Genomic DNA, 20,022 nt, shown 5'->3' with positions numbered 1-20,022 from the left:
CCAGTCACGGTGGCCCACACTTATAATCTTGGCACTTTGGGAGGTGGAGGCAGGTGGATCATAAGGTCAGAAAATCAAGATCATCCAGGCGAACACGGTGAAACCCAGTCTCTACTAAAAATACAAAGAATTACCCAGGCATGGTGGCACGCACTTGTAGTCACAGTTACTTGGAGACTGAGGCAGGAGAATCACTTGAACCTGGGAGGCGGAGGTTGCAGTGAGCCGAGATCATGCCACTGCACTCCAACCTGGGTGACAGAGCAAGACTCCATCTCAAAAAAAAAAAAAAGAAAAAAGAAATGAAAATACAGGCCGGAAAAGTGGCTCCCATCTGTTGGCCAGGCTGTTCTCAAACTTTTAACCTCCAGTGAGCTACCTGTCTTGGCCTCTCAAAGTGCTGGCATTACAGGCACCCAGCCCAATCCTCTTAACATAAACAGTTTAATGTCAACTAATGCTTGAACTCAATGTTAAGCCAACTCAAACTCAGGTCAATGCTTGTTTGACTGTAATGTCAATTAACGCTTGATGGTTTGCTATACTCATCACATCTGAAATAACTGTCTCCAAAATGAATTTTCCGATGTTCTGTAAGGAGTGACCACAGACTGAAGACCTTACCACACTGATGACATTTGTAAGATTTCTGTCCAGTATGGATTTCCTGATGCCAATTGAGATGTGAACGTGAGGTAAAGGCTTTGCCACAATCATCACACGTGTGAGGTTTCTCTCCTGTATGAATTCTCCTATGTTTTGCGTAGGATGAAACTTGACTGAGGACCTTGCCACAATCATGACATTTATAAGGTTTCTCTCCAGCATGAGTTTGACAAAGAACTGCAAGATATGAACAATGTCTGAAAAATTTGCCACATTTATTGCACTTGTAAGTTCTCTCTTCATTATGCATTCTCCAATGATTTGTAATGATTGTAGCATTACTGAAAACTTTGTGACAATCATTACATTAGTTAACTTTCTGTATACTATGGATTGCTTGATGGTGAATAAGTGGTGACTGCCCACTAAAGACTTTGCCACACTCATTGCACTTGTAAGGTTTCTCTCCAGTGTTAATTCTGGTATGTTTTGCCAGGTGTGAATCACTCCCAAAAGCCTTGTTACAAACCTTACATTAGTATGGTTTTCCTCCAGTATGAATTATCCTTTCAAGCTGTGATTTGCGACTGAAAACTTTGTCACAGTCTTCACATTTTTAAGATTTCTCTGCAGTATGAAGTCTATGATGACTTGCAAGGTGTGATTGTTGATTAAAAACCATGCCACATTCATTCCACTTGTAAGGTTTCTCTCCAGTATGAATTGTCTTTTGAATTACAAGGTGTGAATTTTGACCAAAGGTGTTGCCACATTCATTACACTTCTAAGGTTTCTCTCCAGTGTGAATTCTAGGATGTTTTGCCAGGTATGAATTATATGTGAAAATCTTGTCACAAACCTTACATCTGTGTGGTTTCTCTTCAGTATGAATTTTCTTATGTGTTTCAAGGTTTGATTTGCGACTGAAAACTTTGTCACATTCTTCCCATCTCTAAAGTTCTCTCCAGTATGAAGTCTACGATGACGTGCAAGGGTTGCTTTTTGATTAAAAGCCTTGCCACATTCATTACACTTGTAAGGTTTCCCTCCAGCACGAATGGCTTTATGACTTACAAGGGTTTAATTGTGATGGAAGGTGTTGCCACTCTCATTACACTTTTAAGGTTTCTCTCCACTATGAAGTCTACGATGGTATACAAGCTTTGACATCTGACTGAAAGTCTTGCTGCACTCATTACACTTGTAAGGTTTCTCTCCAGTATGAACTCTCTGATGCTGTGCAAGGTGTGCTTGTTGATTGAAAACTTTGCCACATTCATTACACTTGTAAGGTTTCTCTCCACTATGAAGTCTACGATGGTATACAAGCTTTGACAGCTGACTGAAAGTCTTGCCGCACTCATTACACTTGTAAGGTTTCTCTCCAGTATGAACTCTCTGATGCTGTGCAAGGTGTGCTTGTTGACTGAAAACTTTGCCACATTCATTACACTTGTAAGGTTTCTCTCCACTATGAAGTCTATGATGATATACAAGGGATGACATCTGACTGAAGGTCTTGCCACACTCATTACACTTGTAAGGTTTCTCTCCAGTGTGAACTCTCTGATGTTGTGCCAGGTGTGAATCCCTCCTGAAAGCCTTGTCACAATCCTTACATTTGTATGGTTTCTCTCCAGTATGAATCCTCCTGTGTCTTTCCAGGTATGATTTGCGACTGAAAACTTTTTCACATTCTTCACATTTGTAAGGTTTCTCTGCAGTATGAAGTTTATGATGACATGCAAGGTTTGCTTTTGTACTAAAAACTTTGCCACAGTCATTATATGTGTAAGGTTTCTCTCCAGTATGAACTCTCTGATGTTCTGTAATGCATGAATCACTCCGGAAAGCCTTGTCACACACCTTACATTTGTATGGTTTCTCTCCAGTATGAATCCTCCTATGTCTTTCAAGGTGTGATTTGCACCTGAAATATTTGTCACAGTCTTCACATTTATATGGTTTCTCTGCACTATGAAGTCTACGATGGCGTGCAAGAGTTGATTGTTGATTAAAAACCTTGCCACATTCATTACACTTGTAAGGTTTCTCTCCAGTGTGAATTATACTATGTTTTCCCAGGTATGAATTACGTGCAAAAGCCTTGTCACAAACTTTACATTTGTATGGTTTCTCTCCAGTATGAATCCTCTTATGTCTTTCAAGGTGTGATTTGCGGCTGAAAACTTTGTCACATTCTTCACATTCAAAAGGTTTCTCTCCAGTATGAAGTCTACGATGGCGTGAAAGGGTTGATAGTTGATTAAAAACCTTGCCACATTCATCACACTTGTAAGGTTTCTCTCCAGTGTGAATTACAGTATGTTTTGTCAGATATGAATTACACGTGAAAGCTTTGTCACAAACCTTACATTTGTATGTTTTCTCTCCAGTATAAATTATCTTCTGTGCTTCAAGATGTGATTTGCGACTGAAAACTTTGTCACATTCTTCACATTTATAAGGTTTATCACCTGTATGAAGTGCCTTGTTAATGAAGAGGGATGAATTGTGACCAAAGGTCTTACCACACTCATTACACTTGTAAGGTTTCTCACCAATGTGACATCTACGATGGCATGCAAGGTATCGCTTCTGATTAAAGACCTTCCCACATATATCACATTTACATTGTTTCCCTTCTAAGTGGATTATCTGATGTTTTTTTAAAAGTGAGCTACAATTAACGGATTTGCCACTCTCCATACAATGGAAAGATTTTTCTCTCATGTGTACTTCCCATTTTTGTGTGAGTAATGAAGAATGGAGGGAATTATTTCCATACTTATTAGAAATACAGGTTTTGGGCCTAAAAGAAATTCTTTGGGATGTTGAAACTGAGGAAGCATCGTTGAAAGATTTCACAACTTGATTACCAATTTTCCCTTCAAGCTGAAATATGTGCAGTTCAGGCAGATGTGAATGAAAGCTTGATCCAAGCTGATCTTTAATAGGCTTGTTTCCAGCATGCCTTTGATCATGTTGGTCTGTATAACCAGTCAACTCTTTGATTTCTGTCATGGGTGCTGCATGACCATTTGTTTCATCTTCTTTCCACTGCAACTCGAAGCCATGAATGTCTTTCTCAATTTTCTGGAAGCAAAAATCTCCAGTGTGATGACTTGCTTGTCTTTCCAATGTCCCGGTGAGGATGACTTCTGTATTGCCTTGCCCTGTTGATGACAACGTCTTCAACATGCGTTTGGAAGAGATATCTACAAAATTTAAACACCAATAGGTTTCCAAATAAGTACAGATGGTAAATAATACTGAAATGTGTAAAAATGACACGAAAAACAATACTTATTTTAAACTTCCCAAACATGATCTTCAACGCTTATGAACACAAAAGCAGTAAGATTCTTTAATAAATAAAGGGCAATTACGTGTACTTCAAATCATTTCTACAGAAGCCTATTCCCAATATCATGACAAGACACTGACAGGGCACAAACAGGTGTGAGTCTAAAGAAAGGAGTGTTTTTCCACTGTGACCCTAAAGTGTATCAGTTTGCAAAAAAACACATCACTGTCACATCAAAATATAAAAATATATATCTTCATATTTACAGCATAGTTAGTGTATACAAATAAATGCTAAAGAATCACACAATATACCATACTGGTAAATAATCCACAACATGCTGTTGTAAGGATAACAAAAATCAATGGAAATTCTGTATTGTCAAACAATCATAGAACTGACAAGATAACAAAAGATTACAAAAATTAGCCAGGTATGGTGGCATGCATCTGTACTCCCAGCTATTCCGAAGGCTGTGTCACAAGAATTGCATTAAAAGCCAAAAGGCAAAGGTTTCAGTGAGCCAATATTATACCACTACACTCCAGCCCAGGTGACAAAATGATCCTCCATCTCAACAAAAAAAAAAAAAGAAAAAGAAAAAAGAAAAAAGGCAGGGCATGGTGGCTCATGCCTGTAATCCCAGTACTTCCAGAGGCGGAGGCAGGCAGATCACCTCAGGTCAGGAGTTTGACCAGCCTGGCCAACGTGGAGAAACCCCGTCTGTACTAAAAATACAAAAACTAGCCAAGCGTGGTCGCAGGCGCCTGTAATTCCAGCTACTTGGGAGGCTGAGGCAGGATAATCGCTTCAACTTGGGAGCCAACGATTATGGTGAGTTGAGATCACACCACTGCACTCCACCCTGGGTGACAGAGTGAGAGTCCATCTCAAAAAAAAGAAAATGTTAATATGGTATTTTTCTGAATAACTGTTACAAAATTACCTATATCCATGTGGAACAGGCATGCTGGGACATTTTTTTAAATTTTATGTATTTTTATTTTTTTGAGATAGAGTCTCACTCTGTCACCCAGGGTGGAGTGCAATGGCATGATCTTGGCTTAATGCAACCTCTGCGCCGGGGTTCATATGAGTCTCTTGCCTTAGGTCCTGAGCACCTGGGATTACAGGCACACGCCACCATGCCTGGCTAATTTTTGCAATTTTTAATAGAGATGGGGTTTCACCATGTTGGCTAGGCTGCAACCGCCACCTCCCAGGTTCAAGGGATTCTCCTGCCTCAACCTCCCAAGTAGCTGGGATTACAGGTGTGCACGCCACCATACACAGCTAATTTTTGCATTTTTAGTACAGACGGGGTTTCACCATATTGGCCAGGCTTGTCTCGAACTCCCGACCTCAAGTGATCAACCCATCGCAGCCTCCCAAAGTGCTGGGATTACAGGTGTGAGCCACTGCACCTGGCCCATTTTTGGCATCTAGTACATTCAATGTTTCAACATGTTGGCCAGACTGGTCTCAAACTCCTGACCTCAAGCGATCTACCTACCTTGGTCTCTAAAAGTGCTGGGATTAGAAAAGTGAGATACTGCGGCTGGCCACTCTAAGCTATTTCTAACAGGACAGTGAAATGACAGAGACAGAAAAAACAGCATCTCATCATTAACATCACTGAAGGTGACAAATCTAATGAAACAAAGCAAGTGAAGAGTCTGTACTGTAAAATTTGCAATACTTGAAGCCATCTACTAGCACTAACATGTTTTAAAAACCTTGAGACAGGTCAGGTGCAGAGGCTCACGCCAGTAATCCCAGCATTTTTGGAGGCTGAGGAGGGAGGATCACGAAGTCAGGAGATTGAGACCATCCTGAGTAACAAGCTGAAACTCCATCTCTACTAAAAAAAACACAAAAAACTAGCCTGGTGTGTTGGCACTCACCTGTAGTCCCAGCTACTTGGAAAGCTGAGGCAGGAGAATTGCTTGAACCTAGGAATTGGAGGTTGCAGTGAGCCAAGATGACACTACTGCACTTTAGCCTGGGTTACAGACCGAAACTCTGTCTCAAAGAAACAAACAAAAAAAAGAAATGAAAGAAGGCTAAAGAGTAACTCCAGGTCAGGTGCGGTGGCTCACGCCTGTAATCCCAGCATGTTGGGAGGCCGAGGTGGGCAGATCACAAGGTCAGGAGATCGAGACCATCCTGGCTTACACGGTGAAATCCTGTCTCTACAAAAATACAAAAAATTAGCCGGATGTGGTGGCAGGCACTTGTAGTTCCAGCTACTCGGGAGGCTGAGGCAGGTGTGAACCCAGGAGGTGGAGCTTGCAGTGAGCCGAGAAAACACCATTACACTCCAGCCTGGGCAACGAGTGAGACTCCGTCTCAAAACAAACAAAAAAAAACCAAGAGTAACGCCAACCCACAAGTCTATATAAAGTTCTCCAGGCTGGGTGTGGTAGTTCACACCAGTAATCCCAGCATTTTGGGAGGCTGAGAGGGGCAGATCACGAGGTCAGGAGATCGAGACCATCCGGACCAGCCAACACGGTGAAACCCCGTCTCTACTAAAAATACAAAAATTAGCTGGGTGTAGTGACGCACGCCTGTAGTCACAGCTACTCAAGAGGCTGAGGAAGGAGAATTGCTTGAACCCAGAAGGCAGAGGTTGCAGTGAGCTGAGATCACACCACTGTACTCCAGCCTGGGCGACAGAGTGAGACTCTGTCTCAATAATAATAATAATAATAATAATAATAATATAAATAAATAAATAAAGTTCTCCAGTAAATGTGAAAAAAAAGACAGATAGTCCAGGTGTGGTGGTTCATGCCTGTAATCCCAGCACTCTGGGAGGACGAGCCAGGCAGATCACCTGAGGTGGGGAGTTTGAGACCAGCCTGGGCAACAAAAACAAACCTTGTCTCTACTAAAAATACAAAAGTACATGGACGTGGTGGCGCACGCCTGTAATTCCAGCTACTCAGGAGGCTGAGGCAGGAGAATTGGTTGTACCTGAGAGGCAGAGGTTCCAGTGAGCTGAGATTGCAGCATTGTACTTTAGCCTGGGTGACAAGAGAAAAACTCTGTCTCATAAATACATAAAGTAATTAATAAAAGGACAGATACAGAAACTGGCATATGTATACCTCTTCTTCGTAACTAAACTTTTTTTCACATTATTTAAAATAAAAGGCAAAAAAGCGCTGTACATATGTTAACGAAAATGCAACATACAGAAATAATTCTGATATACATAAAAAAAAAAGTTCCAGTGGAGAAGTAGTTTTTGCAGGTTATGGAATTTTTTTTTCTCTCTTTTTGAAATGGGGTTTCGCTCTGTCTCCCATGCTAGAGTGCAATGGTGCAATCTCGGCTCACTGCAACTGCCACCTTCCAGATTCAACAGGCTGTCCTTCCTCAGCCTCCTGAGTAGCTGGGATTACAGTCACCCACCACCACGCCTGGCTAATTTTTGCAATTTTAGTAGAGACCAAGTTTCAACATGTTAGCCAGGCTGGTTTTGAACTCCTCACCTCAGGTGATCTGCCCACCATGGCCTCCCAAAGTGCTGGGATTACAGGTGTGAGCCACTGCACACATCCAGGTTATGGAAATTTTAAGTTTTTTTATTATGCTATAACTTTAAGATGTTTAACATACCCGCAACAATAACCTCTGACCAAACATCTAAAGAACTAAAAGACAAAACTATTTAAAATAATAACAATGGTCAGGCATGGCAGCTCGCACCTGTAATCCCAGTGCTTTGGGATTCTGAGGCAGGTGGATCACTTGAGATCACAAGTTTGAAACCAGCCTAGCCAACATGGTGAAACACCGTCTCTACTAAAAACACAAAATTTAGCTGGGCATGGTGGTGAGAGCCTGCAGTTCCAGCTACTCAGGAATCTGGGGCACAAGAATGCTTTGAGTCCAGGAGCCAGAGGCTGCAGTTAGCCAAAATCGTACCACTGCACTGTAGCCTGGGCCACAGAGTGAGACTGTGTGATAAACAAAGAAAGAAACAATAGAAAGAAAGACAGAGCAGACAGATAAGCAGGTGCAAAGAAAGATGCCCTTTCAAAGATACGAGGATTGAAATTTTCCTTTTCCCACAGAATTCTCCCACTTGTAGAGAGTTTCCCCACACATTACTGGAAGGTGGAGCTTCCACTCTGCCCATCTGAGCTGTTACCTGCCTTTACACCTGTAATACATTCCCACCCAGCTGGATTTTGTTGCTATTTGCACTTCACTCTCCACGGTCCAGGGCTCTTTCCCTTGCTCCAACATGGAGACAGCAGGTCAGAAAGAGACTCCTGCTTATCAAAAGAAAGGACCATGACGTGCTGGAGCTTTTCTAGAGTCCCAGCCCTATGTTTCAGTAGGAAAGAAGACATTACAGATGGATCTAGGAAAATATTTCACAAATTCCTCTACTGACTGCTTCATTCTGAATGCTGAGGGAGCATTGCAATATGTAATATGTGGACATCAAGCTCTCTTCCAAGAACTACCGAATTGAAAGCACAAAAAAAGCAAACAGGAAACGGGATATGTTTAAAGTCTGCCATACGATTTGTTTTTGTTTTTTGAGACAGAGTCTTGCTCTGTCACCTGGGCTGGAGTGCAGTGGTGTGTTTTTGGCATCATGAAGCTTTTCATGTCAAAATCAATAAGACTTCCATTTTAGTCAAGTAAGTACATGGCTTCCAAGAAGCAACAAGAGAAAATGCAAAGATACACAAGGGCACATCCCCAGGAGGGAAGTTATCCTCACCCAGGGAGACCAGGTTCCTATAATTCTCCAACATCACGTCTCTGTATAAAGTCCTCTGAGCAGCGTCCAGGCATTTCCACTCCTCCTGAGAGAATTCTATGGCCACATCCCTGAATGTCAAGAGACCCTGGAATGAAAACACATTTTAAGCAAATGGTTATGGGAGGAGTTCTCATCTGTACCGAAAATGAGAAGACGAAAAGAGAGAGAGGGGAAAGCATGGATTTAGTTGTAGTGAATGTTCTGACAAATCCGAGGAAGGGATTTTTCACCGCATGATGTCTTTATTATAGTTTTGGAAGAAGTCAAGGCACACGTTCAGTATGAAATTCTTATGTTTGTGAGAAATACAAGAAATAAACAAATGAAAAATCAATGTTGGGTTCCTGTTATAAAAATGTTTGGAACTTTTATTGACACACCAAGTGACATTCATTATCTAGATGAGAGAGAGCACGACTGATGTCTTAAAAGATGACAATGTCCACAGTAAAAGATAGGCTGGGCACAGTGACATATGCCTGTAATCCCAGCTACGCAGGAGGCTGAGGCAGGAGAATCGCTTGATCCGGGGAGGCAGAGGTTGCCGTGATCCCAGATCGCATCACTGCACTCCAGCCCGGGCAACAGAAACTCCATCTCAAAAAAATAAAAAAAATAAAAAACGTTAGCTGGGCATGGTTTGAGGCACCTGTGGTCTCAGCTACTTGGAAGGCTAAGGAGGAAGGATGGCTTGACCCTGAGGGTGGAGGCTGCAATGAGCTACGATCCTGCCAGGGAACTCACACCTGGGCAACAAAGCGAGACCCCGTCTCAAAATAAAATAAAGTACATGAAAACAAAATTACTCAAAGTACAAAAATAATTGTCTATATATAGGTTCACAAAATAATAAAACCTACAGAGAGACACAAAAACCTAGATGTTAATACCAAGGGTTGTCATTTGTCCCAGATTTTCAAAATATATACGTGTGTATATACATATTTGTCTGTATATGTGTGTGCACGTGTGTGGGGATGTGTATACACATACATAAAGTTTTTAAAAATATAAAAAGTAGCAAATTTTGTTTAACTGAAGAGGGATCTCATCTTGCTGGAAAAGGATACTGGCAGTCGGGGGCAGGGGGGAATCTTGTCGGATCTAAGAAAACAGGAAATGTCCCATCCTAGAGGAGGCAGTGACCTTTCACCTGCCTGACCTGGAGGAACGTTCAGATATCTGCAGGAATGCAGGCGTGCGCAGAGGCAGCCACTATGGCACTCTTTATACAGGGAAAAATCGCAAAGGAACCAGTTTCCACTGCAGATGTCAAAGAGCAAGCTAGCCATGTTTACTAACATGACAACATGTAAATTCACAACCAGCAGAATCAAATATGAAACTAAAATATTTCCTGGAACACAAAGAAGAAAACAACAGACACTGGGGTCTGCTTGAGGGTGGAGGGTGGGAGGAAGGAGAGGAGCAGAAAAAATAACTATTATGGGCCGGGCGCGATGGCTCACGCCTGTAATCCCAGCACTATAAGAGGTCGAGCAGGTGAATAACCAGGTCAGGAGTTCAAGACCAGCCTGGCCAAGATAATGAAACCCCTTCTCTACTAAAAATACAAAAAAAAAAGCCAGACGTGGTGTTGGCTGCTTGTAATCTCAGCTACTTGAGAGGCTGAGGCAGCAAAATGCTTTAACCCGGGAGGCTGAGGTTGCGGTGAGCTGAGATCATGCCACTTCACTGCAGCCTGGGTGACAGAGTGAGGCTCTTTCTCAAAAAAATAAATAAATAAATAAATAAATAAAAAGGAGCCCAGTCTGAGCGGCGGCAACAGCAGCAGGAGCTGCAGGCCACTGGGGCTACGGCAGGGGCGGCGGCGCCATCTTGTGCCTGGGGCCCATGGAGACGCCGGGCATGGTGTACCGGGGACGCAGGGGACGAAAGGAATGGCCTGGAGTGTGAGGAAATGGAGCCTGAGGAACTGCTGCTGGAGCCGGAGCTGGAGCCCCAGTCTGAAGAGGAGCCGCCCCGGCCCCACGCCCCACGCCCCTCGCCCGGGGGCACCGGGCCCTGGGCCTGGTTCGGGAGCCCCTGCAGCCAAGAGGAAGAGGAAGAGCCGGGACTGGTCGAGGGTGACCCCGGGGACGGCGCCATTGAGGACCCGGCGCTAGAAGCTGTCAAAGCGGGAGTCAGGAAGATGGAGGAAGGAGCTGAGAAGCTAAAGGAGTTACAGAACGAGTTAGAGAAGCAGATGAATATGAGTCCACCTCCAGGCAATGCTGGCCCAGTGATCATGTACATTGAGGAGAAGATGGAGGCTGATGCCCGTTCCATCTGTGTTGGTAATGTGGACTATGGTGCAACAGCAGAAGAGCTGGAAGCTCACTGTCCTGGCTGTGGTTCAGTCAACCGTGTTACCAAACTCTGTGCCAAATTTAGTGGCCATTCCAAAGGGTTTGTATATATAGAGTTCTCAGACAAAGAGCCAATGAGGACTTCCTTGGCCTTAGATGAGTCCCTATTTAGAGGAAGGCAAATCAACGTGATCCCAAAACGAACCAATACACAGGAGACTCGCTTGAACCTGGGAGGCAGAGGTTCCAGTGGGCAGATCGCAAGATTAGGAAATGGAAACCATCCTGGCTAAAAAGGTGAAACCCTGTCGCTACTGAAAATACCAAAAAAGTATCTGGGCGTGGTGGCACTCGCCTGTATTCCCAGCTACTCGGGAGCCTGAGGCAGGAGAATCGCTTGAACTGAGAAGGCAGAGGTTGCAGTGAGCCGACATCACACCACTGCACTCCAGCCTGGGCTGCAGAACAAGATTCCATCTCAAAATAATAATAATAATAATAAACCGGCATGGTGGCACACACCTGTGGTCCCAGCTACCTGAGAGGCAGAGGTTGGGGGATGGCTTGAGTCTGAGTGTGGAGGTTGCAGTGAGCTAAGATCATGCCACTGCACTCCAGCCTGGGCAACAGAGTGAGACCTTGTCTCGAAATAAAATAAATATATGAAAACAGCGTTATTCAAAGTACGAAAACCTACTCTGCAAATATATGCTCCAAAAATAATAAAATGTGCAAAGACTCACAAGAAATTAGATGTTAATAAAAAAAAGTTGTCATTTTCCCCAGATTTTCAAAATATTTATTTGTGTGTATATAGTTATGTCTATGCAGAGATATGTGTGTAGGTATGTGTATATATATATATATTTATATATATAAAGGTTTTTAAAATATAAAAGTAGCAAGACTTGTTTAACTGAAGAGGAATCTCATCACAGTGGAAAGGATACTTTGGCAGTGGGAGCAAGAAGAGGAGGAGAGAAAATAACTACTGGGCCCGGGCACAGTGGCTCACACCTGTAATCTCAGCACTTTTGGAAGCCGAGGCAGGTGGATCACCTGAGGACAGGAATTCAACACCACCCTGGCCAACATGGTGAAACTCTGTCCCTATTAAAAATACAAAAATTAGCCAGGCATGGTGGCTGGCACCTGTAATCCCAGCTACGCAAGAGGCTAAGGCACTTGAACCCAGGAGGCGGAGGTTGCAGTGAGCCGAGATCATGCCATTATACTCCAGCCTGGGCAACAAGAGCAAAACTCAATCTCAAAAAAATAAATTAAAAAAAAAAATTATTGGGTACCGGCCTTGATACTGGTGTGATGAAATAATTGGCACAACAAACTCCTATGATGCAAGTTGGCCTCTATAACAAACCCTCACATGTAGCCCCAAATGTAAAGTAAAAAAAAATATGAAAAATTTTCTTTAACTTACAACAGAATTTTTAAAGTCTCATAAAGATGCAGAAATACACGTACAAGACTTGCTCTGACACTTGGCACAGAACTGACAGTAGCAATTCCCAGCAAGGTTGGAAGGAGGGTGGAGTATGTGACAGGGAAAGGAGATGCCTTGAGCCAAGGGTCTAAGCTGCAGCTTTGCTTGGAGTTTTCCCACAAAACAAATGTATACATTATGTGATGTTTAAATATAACCATTTATATTTAATAATAGCTGGTGGGGATGGACATGGTGACTTGTGCCTGTAATCCCAGCACTTTAGGGGGTTGAGGCGGACAGATCACCTGAGGTTAAGAGATCGAGGCCAGCCTGGCCAACGTGGTGAAAACCCGTTTCTACCAAAAATACAAAAAAATTAGCCGGGCGTGGTGGCACGCACCTATAATCCCAGCTACTAGGTGGGCTGACACAGGAAAATTGCTTCAACCTGGGAGGCAGAGGTTGCAGTAAGTTGAGATCATGCCACTGCACTCCAGCCTCGGCAACAAAGCAAGACTCCATTTCAGAAAAACAATAATAACAACAATAGGTGGAATGAGAATACAGCTTTATCCTCTTGGATAAAATAGTACTGCTTCCATATTTGAGAAAAATTGCAACCATTTTTACCAAAAACACTTGTTTCACAAGCCTCCCCACAGTAGCACCACTGTCTTCATGAACGTAATGTGCTAAGAATGGTTTAATGAACCTCCTGCTATTATTTACATTGATTTCATTTTCGTAAAATAATGAAGGAATAGACCAGGTACAGTGGCTCACACTTGTAATCTCAGCATTTTGGGAGGCCAAGGTGGGCAGATCACCTGAGGTCGGGGGTTTGAGACCAGCCTGACCAACAAGGAGAAACCCTGTCTCTACTAAAAAAACAAAATTATCTGCGCGTGGTGACACACGCCTGTAGTCCCAGCTACTCAGGAGGCTGAGGCAGGAGAATCGCCTGAACCCAGAAGGCGGAGGTTGCGGTGAGCTGAGATCATGCCATTGCACTCCAGCCTGGGCAACAGGAGCAAAATACTGCCTCAAATAATAATAATAATAATAATAATAATAATCATAATAATAAAGGAATCATTCATTATTCATGCCTATGTATGAACTTTCCATTCTAATAAGTAAGATTTTTGGAATCAGAAACACAGTAACTCACTCAATTACCTAAAAATATAGTATAAAATCAGGGAGAAAAGATTTTCCCTTATTGGTCTCCTTTTCTAGAATTTACCACGTACCTTGGGCACATTAAAGCGACTTCCATTGGCAGCTGCTCTAATCCTGGTCCACAGAGAGCTAAACATGCATCCACATGTGACCCCTAAACAATCCCTGCTGCCCAACAGCCCTGACACCACGGGACCCTCACCCCGTCTCCATCCATGTCTGGTGTGAGCCCTTCCCAGGCCCATGCTCAGTGCCGCCTCTTCCCACGTTCATGTCACTGGGTCACAAGAGATGGAATCTAAGTGAGATGAGAGGGACTGAGGGAAGGCATGGGTGAGGATGAGCAAACCTGTCAGGCAGGATGCTTTAGACTCAGAGAAGATTCCCAACTCCAAGGCTCAGCATTTCTGAAAGGAAGGAGACGGCCGGGCGCGGTGGCTCAAGCCTGTAATCCCAGCACTTTGGGAGGCCGAGACGGGTGGATCACGAGGTCAGGAGATCGAGACCATCCTGGCTAACACGATGAAACCCCGTCTCTACTAAGAAATACAAAAAACTAGCCGGGCGACGTGGCGGGCGCCTGCAGTCCCAGCTACTTGGGAGGCTGAGGCCGGAGAATGGCGTGATCTCAGGAGGCGGAGCTTGCAGTGAGCTGAGATCCGGCCACTGCACTCCAGCCTGGGCTACAGAGCAAGGCTCCGTCTCAAAAAAAAAAAAAAAAAAAAAAAAAAAAAAGAAAGGAAGGAGACAGAACAATCCACCGAGAATATCATCTCACCTGAGGAAGAGCCATCCCTGACTCCTTTGCTTTCCTCTTCCTCTTCCGGGTTTCTTCCTTATGTACCAAGAGTCTTTAGAAGTCAATCCTGAATGTTAAAAATATGATGTTTATTGCATAGAATCAACACATCCCCTCCCGGTAACACAATGACACATACACAGGATACATCACCCTGAGGAAATATGGTCCCCTCTGCTGCCCACTGCACCAGGAACAAAAAATTCCTACAGGAAAACTCCCGCTCCCCTCCTGGAGAAACACACACACACACACACACACACACAGACACACACACACACACACACACTCTGCAGCACTGGGGAGCTGGGCTGGAATGAGCTCCTGTTCAGGAGATCTCTACCAAAAATACAAAAACTTAGCCAGGTAGGGTGGTGCACGTCTGTGTGTCTGTGGTCTCAGCTACTTAGGAAGCTGAGGTGGAAAGATCATTTCAGCTCAGAAGTTTGAGACCAGCCTGGCCAACATGCAGAAACCCTGTCTCTACTAAAAATACAAAAATTGGGCTGGACGCAGTGGCCTGTGCCTGTAATACTAGCACTCTGAAAGCCCGAGGTGGGTGGATTACTTGAGGTCAGGAGTTCGAGACTAGCCTGGACAACATGGAGAAACCCTGTCTCTACTAAAAATACAAAAAGTGGGGTGGACACGGTGGCTCATGCCTGTAATACTAGCACTCTGAAAGGTCGAGGTGGGTGGATTACTTGAGGTCAGGAGTTCAAGACCAGCCTGGCCAACATGGTGAAACCCTGTCTCTACTAAAAATACAAAAAGCAGCCAGGCTTGGTGGGCATCTGTAATCCCAGCTACTCAGGAGGCTGAGGTAGGATAACTGCTTGAACCTGAAAGGTGGAGGTTGCAGTGACCTGAGATTATGCCACAGCACTCCTGCCTGGGTGGCAGAGGAAGACTCAAAAATAAAATAAAATGCAAATACAAATACAAAAATTAGCAGGGTGTGGAGGCACACACCTATAATCTCAGCTACTTGGAAGGCTGAGGCACAAAAATCACTTGAACCCAGGAGACAGAGGTTGCAGTGAGCCAAGATCACGAGATTGCACTCACAGCCTGGAGGACACAGTGAGAGTCTGAAAGAAAAAAAAAAAAAGTACATTTCTGATGGGATTGGTAAAGAGATAAGAAAACTTGACTAATGTGATAGACACTGACAAGCAGAGGGAACTTTAGATGGGGGTGGGAGGGCATGGGAGGCATCTCTGAGCCTAGACCTGAAGGAGAAAGGGACAGTGCCATCTTCATTTAGAAACATAGAATAAAAGCGGAGACAACGACCTGAGACAGGAAGGATTTTGATGCTTGAAAAAAGAGAAAAGAAAATGTGACTGGGGAGTCAGGAGAGGAGGGCAAGCTCCCAGGAGGAGGCTGGACACTGGCAGGGGCCCTGGGTCACAGGGCTGTGGAGCCAAAGTGAAGAGCTGGACTCTTGTCCCGGGGAACACGGGAAGCCAGTGGAGGGTTCCCTGCCAGGGACTGACACGACCTGCTTTAGATGTAGCTGTGATATCCTCATACAGACAAAGGCCTCTGAAGATGGTCTCTGTTTCTGAGTCTACCGCTCTGTTTCTTCCATTCTTCTGCCTTTTTTTTTTTTCATTTTTGGGTTACTGCATCCCATGGAAAATTCTAATTACAACTGAGCACTCCCCTCTCCCAAAGAAAAAGCCATGCCCACACACTGCCTCTATTTTGCCAATCATTTCAGGGGTCAGGATCACTCAGGTTAAGCTTTTCTGGTCTAGCCCGACATCATCAAGCTGCAGGGAGGCTCACTGGGGCTCAGAGAGGGAAACATTTTCACTGAGTTACCCTGAGAAGGTCTGAGATGAGTGAGAAGGTGTGCCTGAATTCTTACATGGGGGCCTGGAAGGGCTAATGGGATGGGTTGGTCTTTATCATCCCATCCTTAAAATTAGAGAAGTGTCTATCACATACCTGGGTTAAAGAAAATTCTTTGGAAAGGTTCTGATGAAAACTGACTCTCAACATTGAATTCTTCCTTACAAGGAAATCTCAGTAACATTTATAAAATGCAGAAGTGTAAACACACAGCTATTGACCTTGAAATCAGGGAAACAGGGTCAGCTGTAGAACTAAAACATAAGCAAAAATTTTCAATCAAGAATACACGGGTGGACAGCTGCGGTGGCTCACACCTGTAATTCCAGCACTTTGGGAGGTGGAGGTGGGTGGATCACCTGAGGTCAGGGGTTTGAGACCAACCTGGCCAACATGGTAAAACCGTCTCTACTAAAAATACAAAAATCACCCGGGCTCCATCCTTGCAACTTATTTAACCTCTTGTTGCTCCTTCTCCTGAATCTTTAGATCGTCCTCAATCTCCATAGATTTCTGCCTCTTCTCCCATCTCTGCGCCTCCTCTGCTCTCACTATTAAATTCTCTCTTCCCTGTTATAACCGCCTGGACCTAATCTGGCAGCCCAGATCCCCAGGTGTCCTCCCTGCTGTGGTTCTCCCTCTGTTCTCCTTGCCACCAGCACCACTCTGCTCTGTTTGTCCTGGCTCCAAATCCCTCCTCCTCTTCCTCACTCTGATGAGCCTCCACATTTCTGCCCCTCTCCATACCTAGCTGTCTGTCCTTCATTTCTCTGTACATCTAGCTTTTCTCTACATTTCTGCAGTTGCTTTTCTCCTGCTTTCTTATCTTTTTTTCACTTTTGCTGTCTCTTGGCAAATCCCTCACCTATCCTCTACTTTGCCATCTGTTATGGGTCTTCCTCATTCTTCTTTTTCTCTGTCTCTGGTTTTCTACTGCTCTCTCAGTCCCTCTGTCTGTCTCCTGATCCCGTTGGCCCACACAATCACACGAGGGTTTGGAGGAAGACGCCGGCATCTGGGAGGAGCGCATTTTCCAAGAGCTGGATCTGGGCAGGCAAGAACACCCCGTATCACAGGACAGGCACCGGGCACCTCTACAGCGCGGGCTCAAGGGAAGCGGTGACTGCGGAGGGAAGACCTGGGGAGCAGCAGGGCCCAGCATGAGGAGGAGGGAGGTGGGGGGCAACGATGCCTTCGGACAAGGGAGGAATCTGCAGGATCCCAGGACCAGGCAGAGACCGCGGCCTCCCCGGGACTGGGGTCACGGTACTGTGCTCCAGCAACCGACGAGGGTGAGGCTGGGAGGCGCGCAGGGAGGGAATACACCTCTCAGGTGAGGACTTTAAAAAGCGCAGTGCGGGGCCGGGCGCGGTGGCTCACGCCTATAATCCCAGCACTTTGGAAGACCGAGGCGGGCGGATCACGAGGTCAGGAAATCGAGACCATCCTGGCTAACACGGTGAAACCCCGTCTCTACTAGAAAACACAAAAAGGGCCGGGCGCAGTGGCTCAAGCCTGTAATCCCAGCACTTTGGGAGGCCGAGACGGGCGGATCACGAGGTCAGGAGATCGAGACCATCTTGGCGAACACGGTGAAACCCCGTCTCTACTAAAAAAATACAAAAAACTAGCCGGGCGAGGTGGCGGGCGCCTGTAGTCCCAGCTACTCCGGAGGCTGAGGCAGGAGAATGGCGTAAACCCGGGAGGCGGAGCTTGCAGTGAGCTGAGATCCGGCCACTGCACTCCAGCCTGGGCGACAGAGCCAGACTCCGTCTCAAGAAAAAAAAAAAAAAAAAAAAAGAAAACACAAAAAGTTAGCCGGGCGTGATGGCGGGCGCCTGTAGTCCCAGCCACTCGGGAGGCTGAGGCAGGAGAATGGCGGGAACCTGGGAGGCGGAGCTTGCAGTGAGTCGAGATCGCGCCACTGCATTCCAGCCTGGGCGACAGAGCGAGACTCCCTCTCAAAAAAAAAAAAAAAAAAAGCGCAGTGCGGAAGGAGTCAAAACACGGTTTTGAGCAGGACAACTACGCGATAGGAAGTGTATACATTGCCCTGTAGCAGAAAGACTGAGGACGGGACCAGCCTCAGGGCGACTTTAAACCTAAAAAGAAGGGACTTCCGGACTCCCAGGAGAACATCTCCATTTGCTCTGAGTGAAAGAAGAAAGACCAGAACTTCCAGGTCTGTGGGGACCCCACATCCCATGTACAGAAGTGCCAGGGACCTGGAGAGAGCAGACTTAATATAACACAGAGCAAAACTCACCTCCGCAGTGTGACCGCCAAGCCACGGGATCCGCTTCCTGGTCTGCGCGAATCTGCGCGCGCAAGCCAGAAACCAGGCCTGGGTGGAGCCTACGAGGAGGTGAGCGGGGCCTGGGTGAGGTGTGGGCGGGGGCCTGGGTGAGGTAGGGGCGGGGCCTGCGTGAGGTAGGGGTGGGGCGCAAAGCGGAGAGACCTTACCCTTTGGTACCGGCAGAGGGCGGGGCCAGGGCGGGACCTGTGTGTCTGTCACGGTCCTTCCAGCCTTGTTCTCTGGGTTTTGGCGGCAAGAGCAGCCAGGAAGGCAGAAGGATGATTCAAAAGCCCTGGAATAGTCTGGAAGGAGGATGCAAACTAGAATGTAAAATGCAAAGCCCTGCCTGAGCGGAACGTAGGATTTCATGCTGACGGTCCACAGGACAGAAGAGAAATCCTCTCCCTTTCTAGTCTCCATTCACTCGGGAGGGAGAGTCCACCCTGTGCTCAGCTTCAGAGACTTCCCTAGGGCCACCGCCTGGGATGCGGGAGGGAGTGCTCAGGCCAGGGAGGAGTGAGGTCACTACCTGCTGCTTAAACACAGCAGGGATGCGGGCGCGGGCGTGGGAGCCTGAGGTCCCAGCTACTCAGGAAGCAGTGGCGGTAAGATCAGTGAGCCTGGGAGTCCTGGCCAGCCTGGGCGACAAAGTAACTTTCCCTCCCGCAGTCTCTTTTTTTCTTTTAATTTTTAAATAATTTATAAAATTTTGATTAGGCTGGACACGGTGGCTCACGCCTGTAATCCCAGCACTTTGGGAGACTGAGGCGGGCGGATCGCGAGGTCAGGAGATCGAGACCATCTTGGCTGACACGGTGAAACCCCGTCTCCACTAAAAGTACAAAAATTAGCCTGGCGCGGTGGCCGACGCCTGTAGTCCCACCTACTCAGAAGGCTGAAGTAGGAGAATGCCTTGAACCTGGGAGGCGGAGCTTTCAGTGGGCCGAGATGGAGCCACTGCACCCCAGCCTGGGCGACAGAGCAAGACTCCATCTCAAAAAAAAAAAAAGAAAAAGAAGAAGAAAAAAAATTTTTTTTGCTTGTATGAAATAGGAATCCAACATTACCCTTTTCCATGTGGATATCCAGTTCGTTGTCCCAGCATATTTGTAAAAGAGATCTATTACTTTCTCCTTTTTATTTACATTTTTTCTTTTCGTCTTTTTTTTTTTTTTCTTTTTTTTGAGACTATTTCTCTGTCGCCCAGGCTGGAGTGCAGTGGCGACATCTCGGCTCACTACAGCCTCTGCCTTCTGGTTTGAAGCGATTCTTCTGCCTCAGCCTCCGGAATAGCTGGCATTACAGGTGCCCACCACCATGCCCAGCTAATTTTTGTATTTTGGGTAGAGACGGCTTTCACCATGTTGGACAGGCTGGTCTTGAACTCGTGACTTTGAGTGATCCGCCTGCCTCGGCCTCCCAAAGTGCTG

General features: G+C 45.6%; 1 protein-coding gene and 2 pseudogenes across 1 annotated transcript; 2 read left to right on the top strand and 1 right to left on the bottom strand.

Moving 5' to 3' along the window:
• Window positions 1-911: 911 nt before the first annotated feature.
• On the bottom strand, window positions 912-19,334 carry LOC119623013 (uncharacterized). Its single transcript, XM_073016032.1, has 5 exons — window positions 18,563-19,334; window positions 15,409-15,527; window positions 14,416-14,503; window positions 8,661-8,787; window positions 912-3,824 (listed from the first exon to the last, which is right to left on the bottom strand). The coding sequence occupies exons 3-5, from the start codon at window positions 14,428-14,430 to the stop codon at window positions 1,726-1,728; spliced, it is 2,241 nt and encodes a 746-aa protein (XP_072872133.1). The 5' UTR covers window positions 14,431-14,503; window positions 15,409-15,527; window positions 18,563-19,334; the 3' UTR covers window positions 912-1,725.
• Window positions 10,479-11,476, top strand: LOC140711947 (polyadenylate-binding protein 2 pseudogene; annotated as a pseudogene).
• LOC140711812 (14-3-3 protein epsilon pseudogene) overlaps window positions 18,553-20,022 on the top strand; it is a 17,980-nt pseudogene continuing 16,510 nt past the window's right edge.

The sequence above is a fragment of the Chlorocebus sabaeus genome, chromosome 6, assembly GCF_047675955.1.
Source record: "Chlorocebus sabaeus isolate Y175 chromosome 6, mChlSab1.0.hap1, whole genome shotgun sequence".
In the NCBI taxonomy this organism is placed as follows: domain Eukaryota; kingdom Metazoa; phylum Chordata; class Mammalia; order Primates; family Cercopithecidae; genus Chlorocebus; species Chlorocebus sabaeus.
Note: the sequence above shows the minus strand (reverse complement) of the source record. Positions and strands in the feature narration are given on the sequence as shown.

Bases quoted from the DNA above. Each gene is read 5' to 3' on its own strand.
- LOC119623013 (XM_073016032.1), bottom strand. The intron at 3,825-8,660 runs GTGAGGATAACT...TAAATTTTGTAG, and splicing joins TAGGAACCTGGTCTCCCTGG to ATATCTCTTCCAAACGCATG.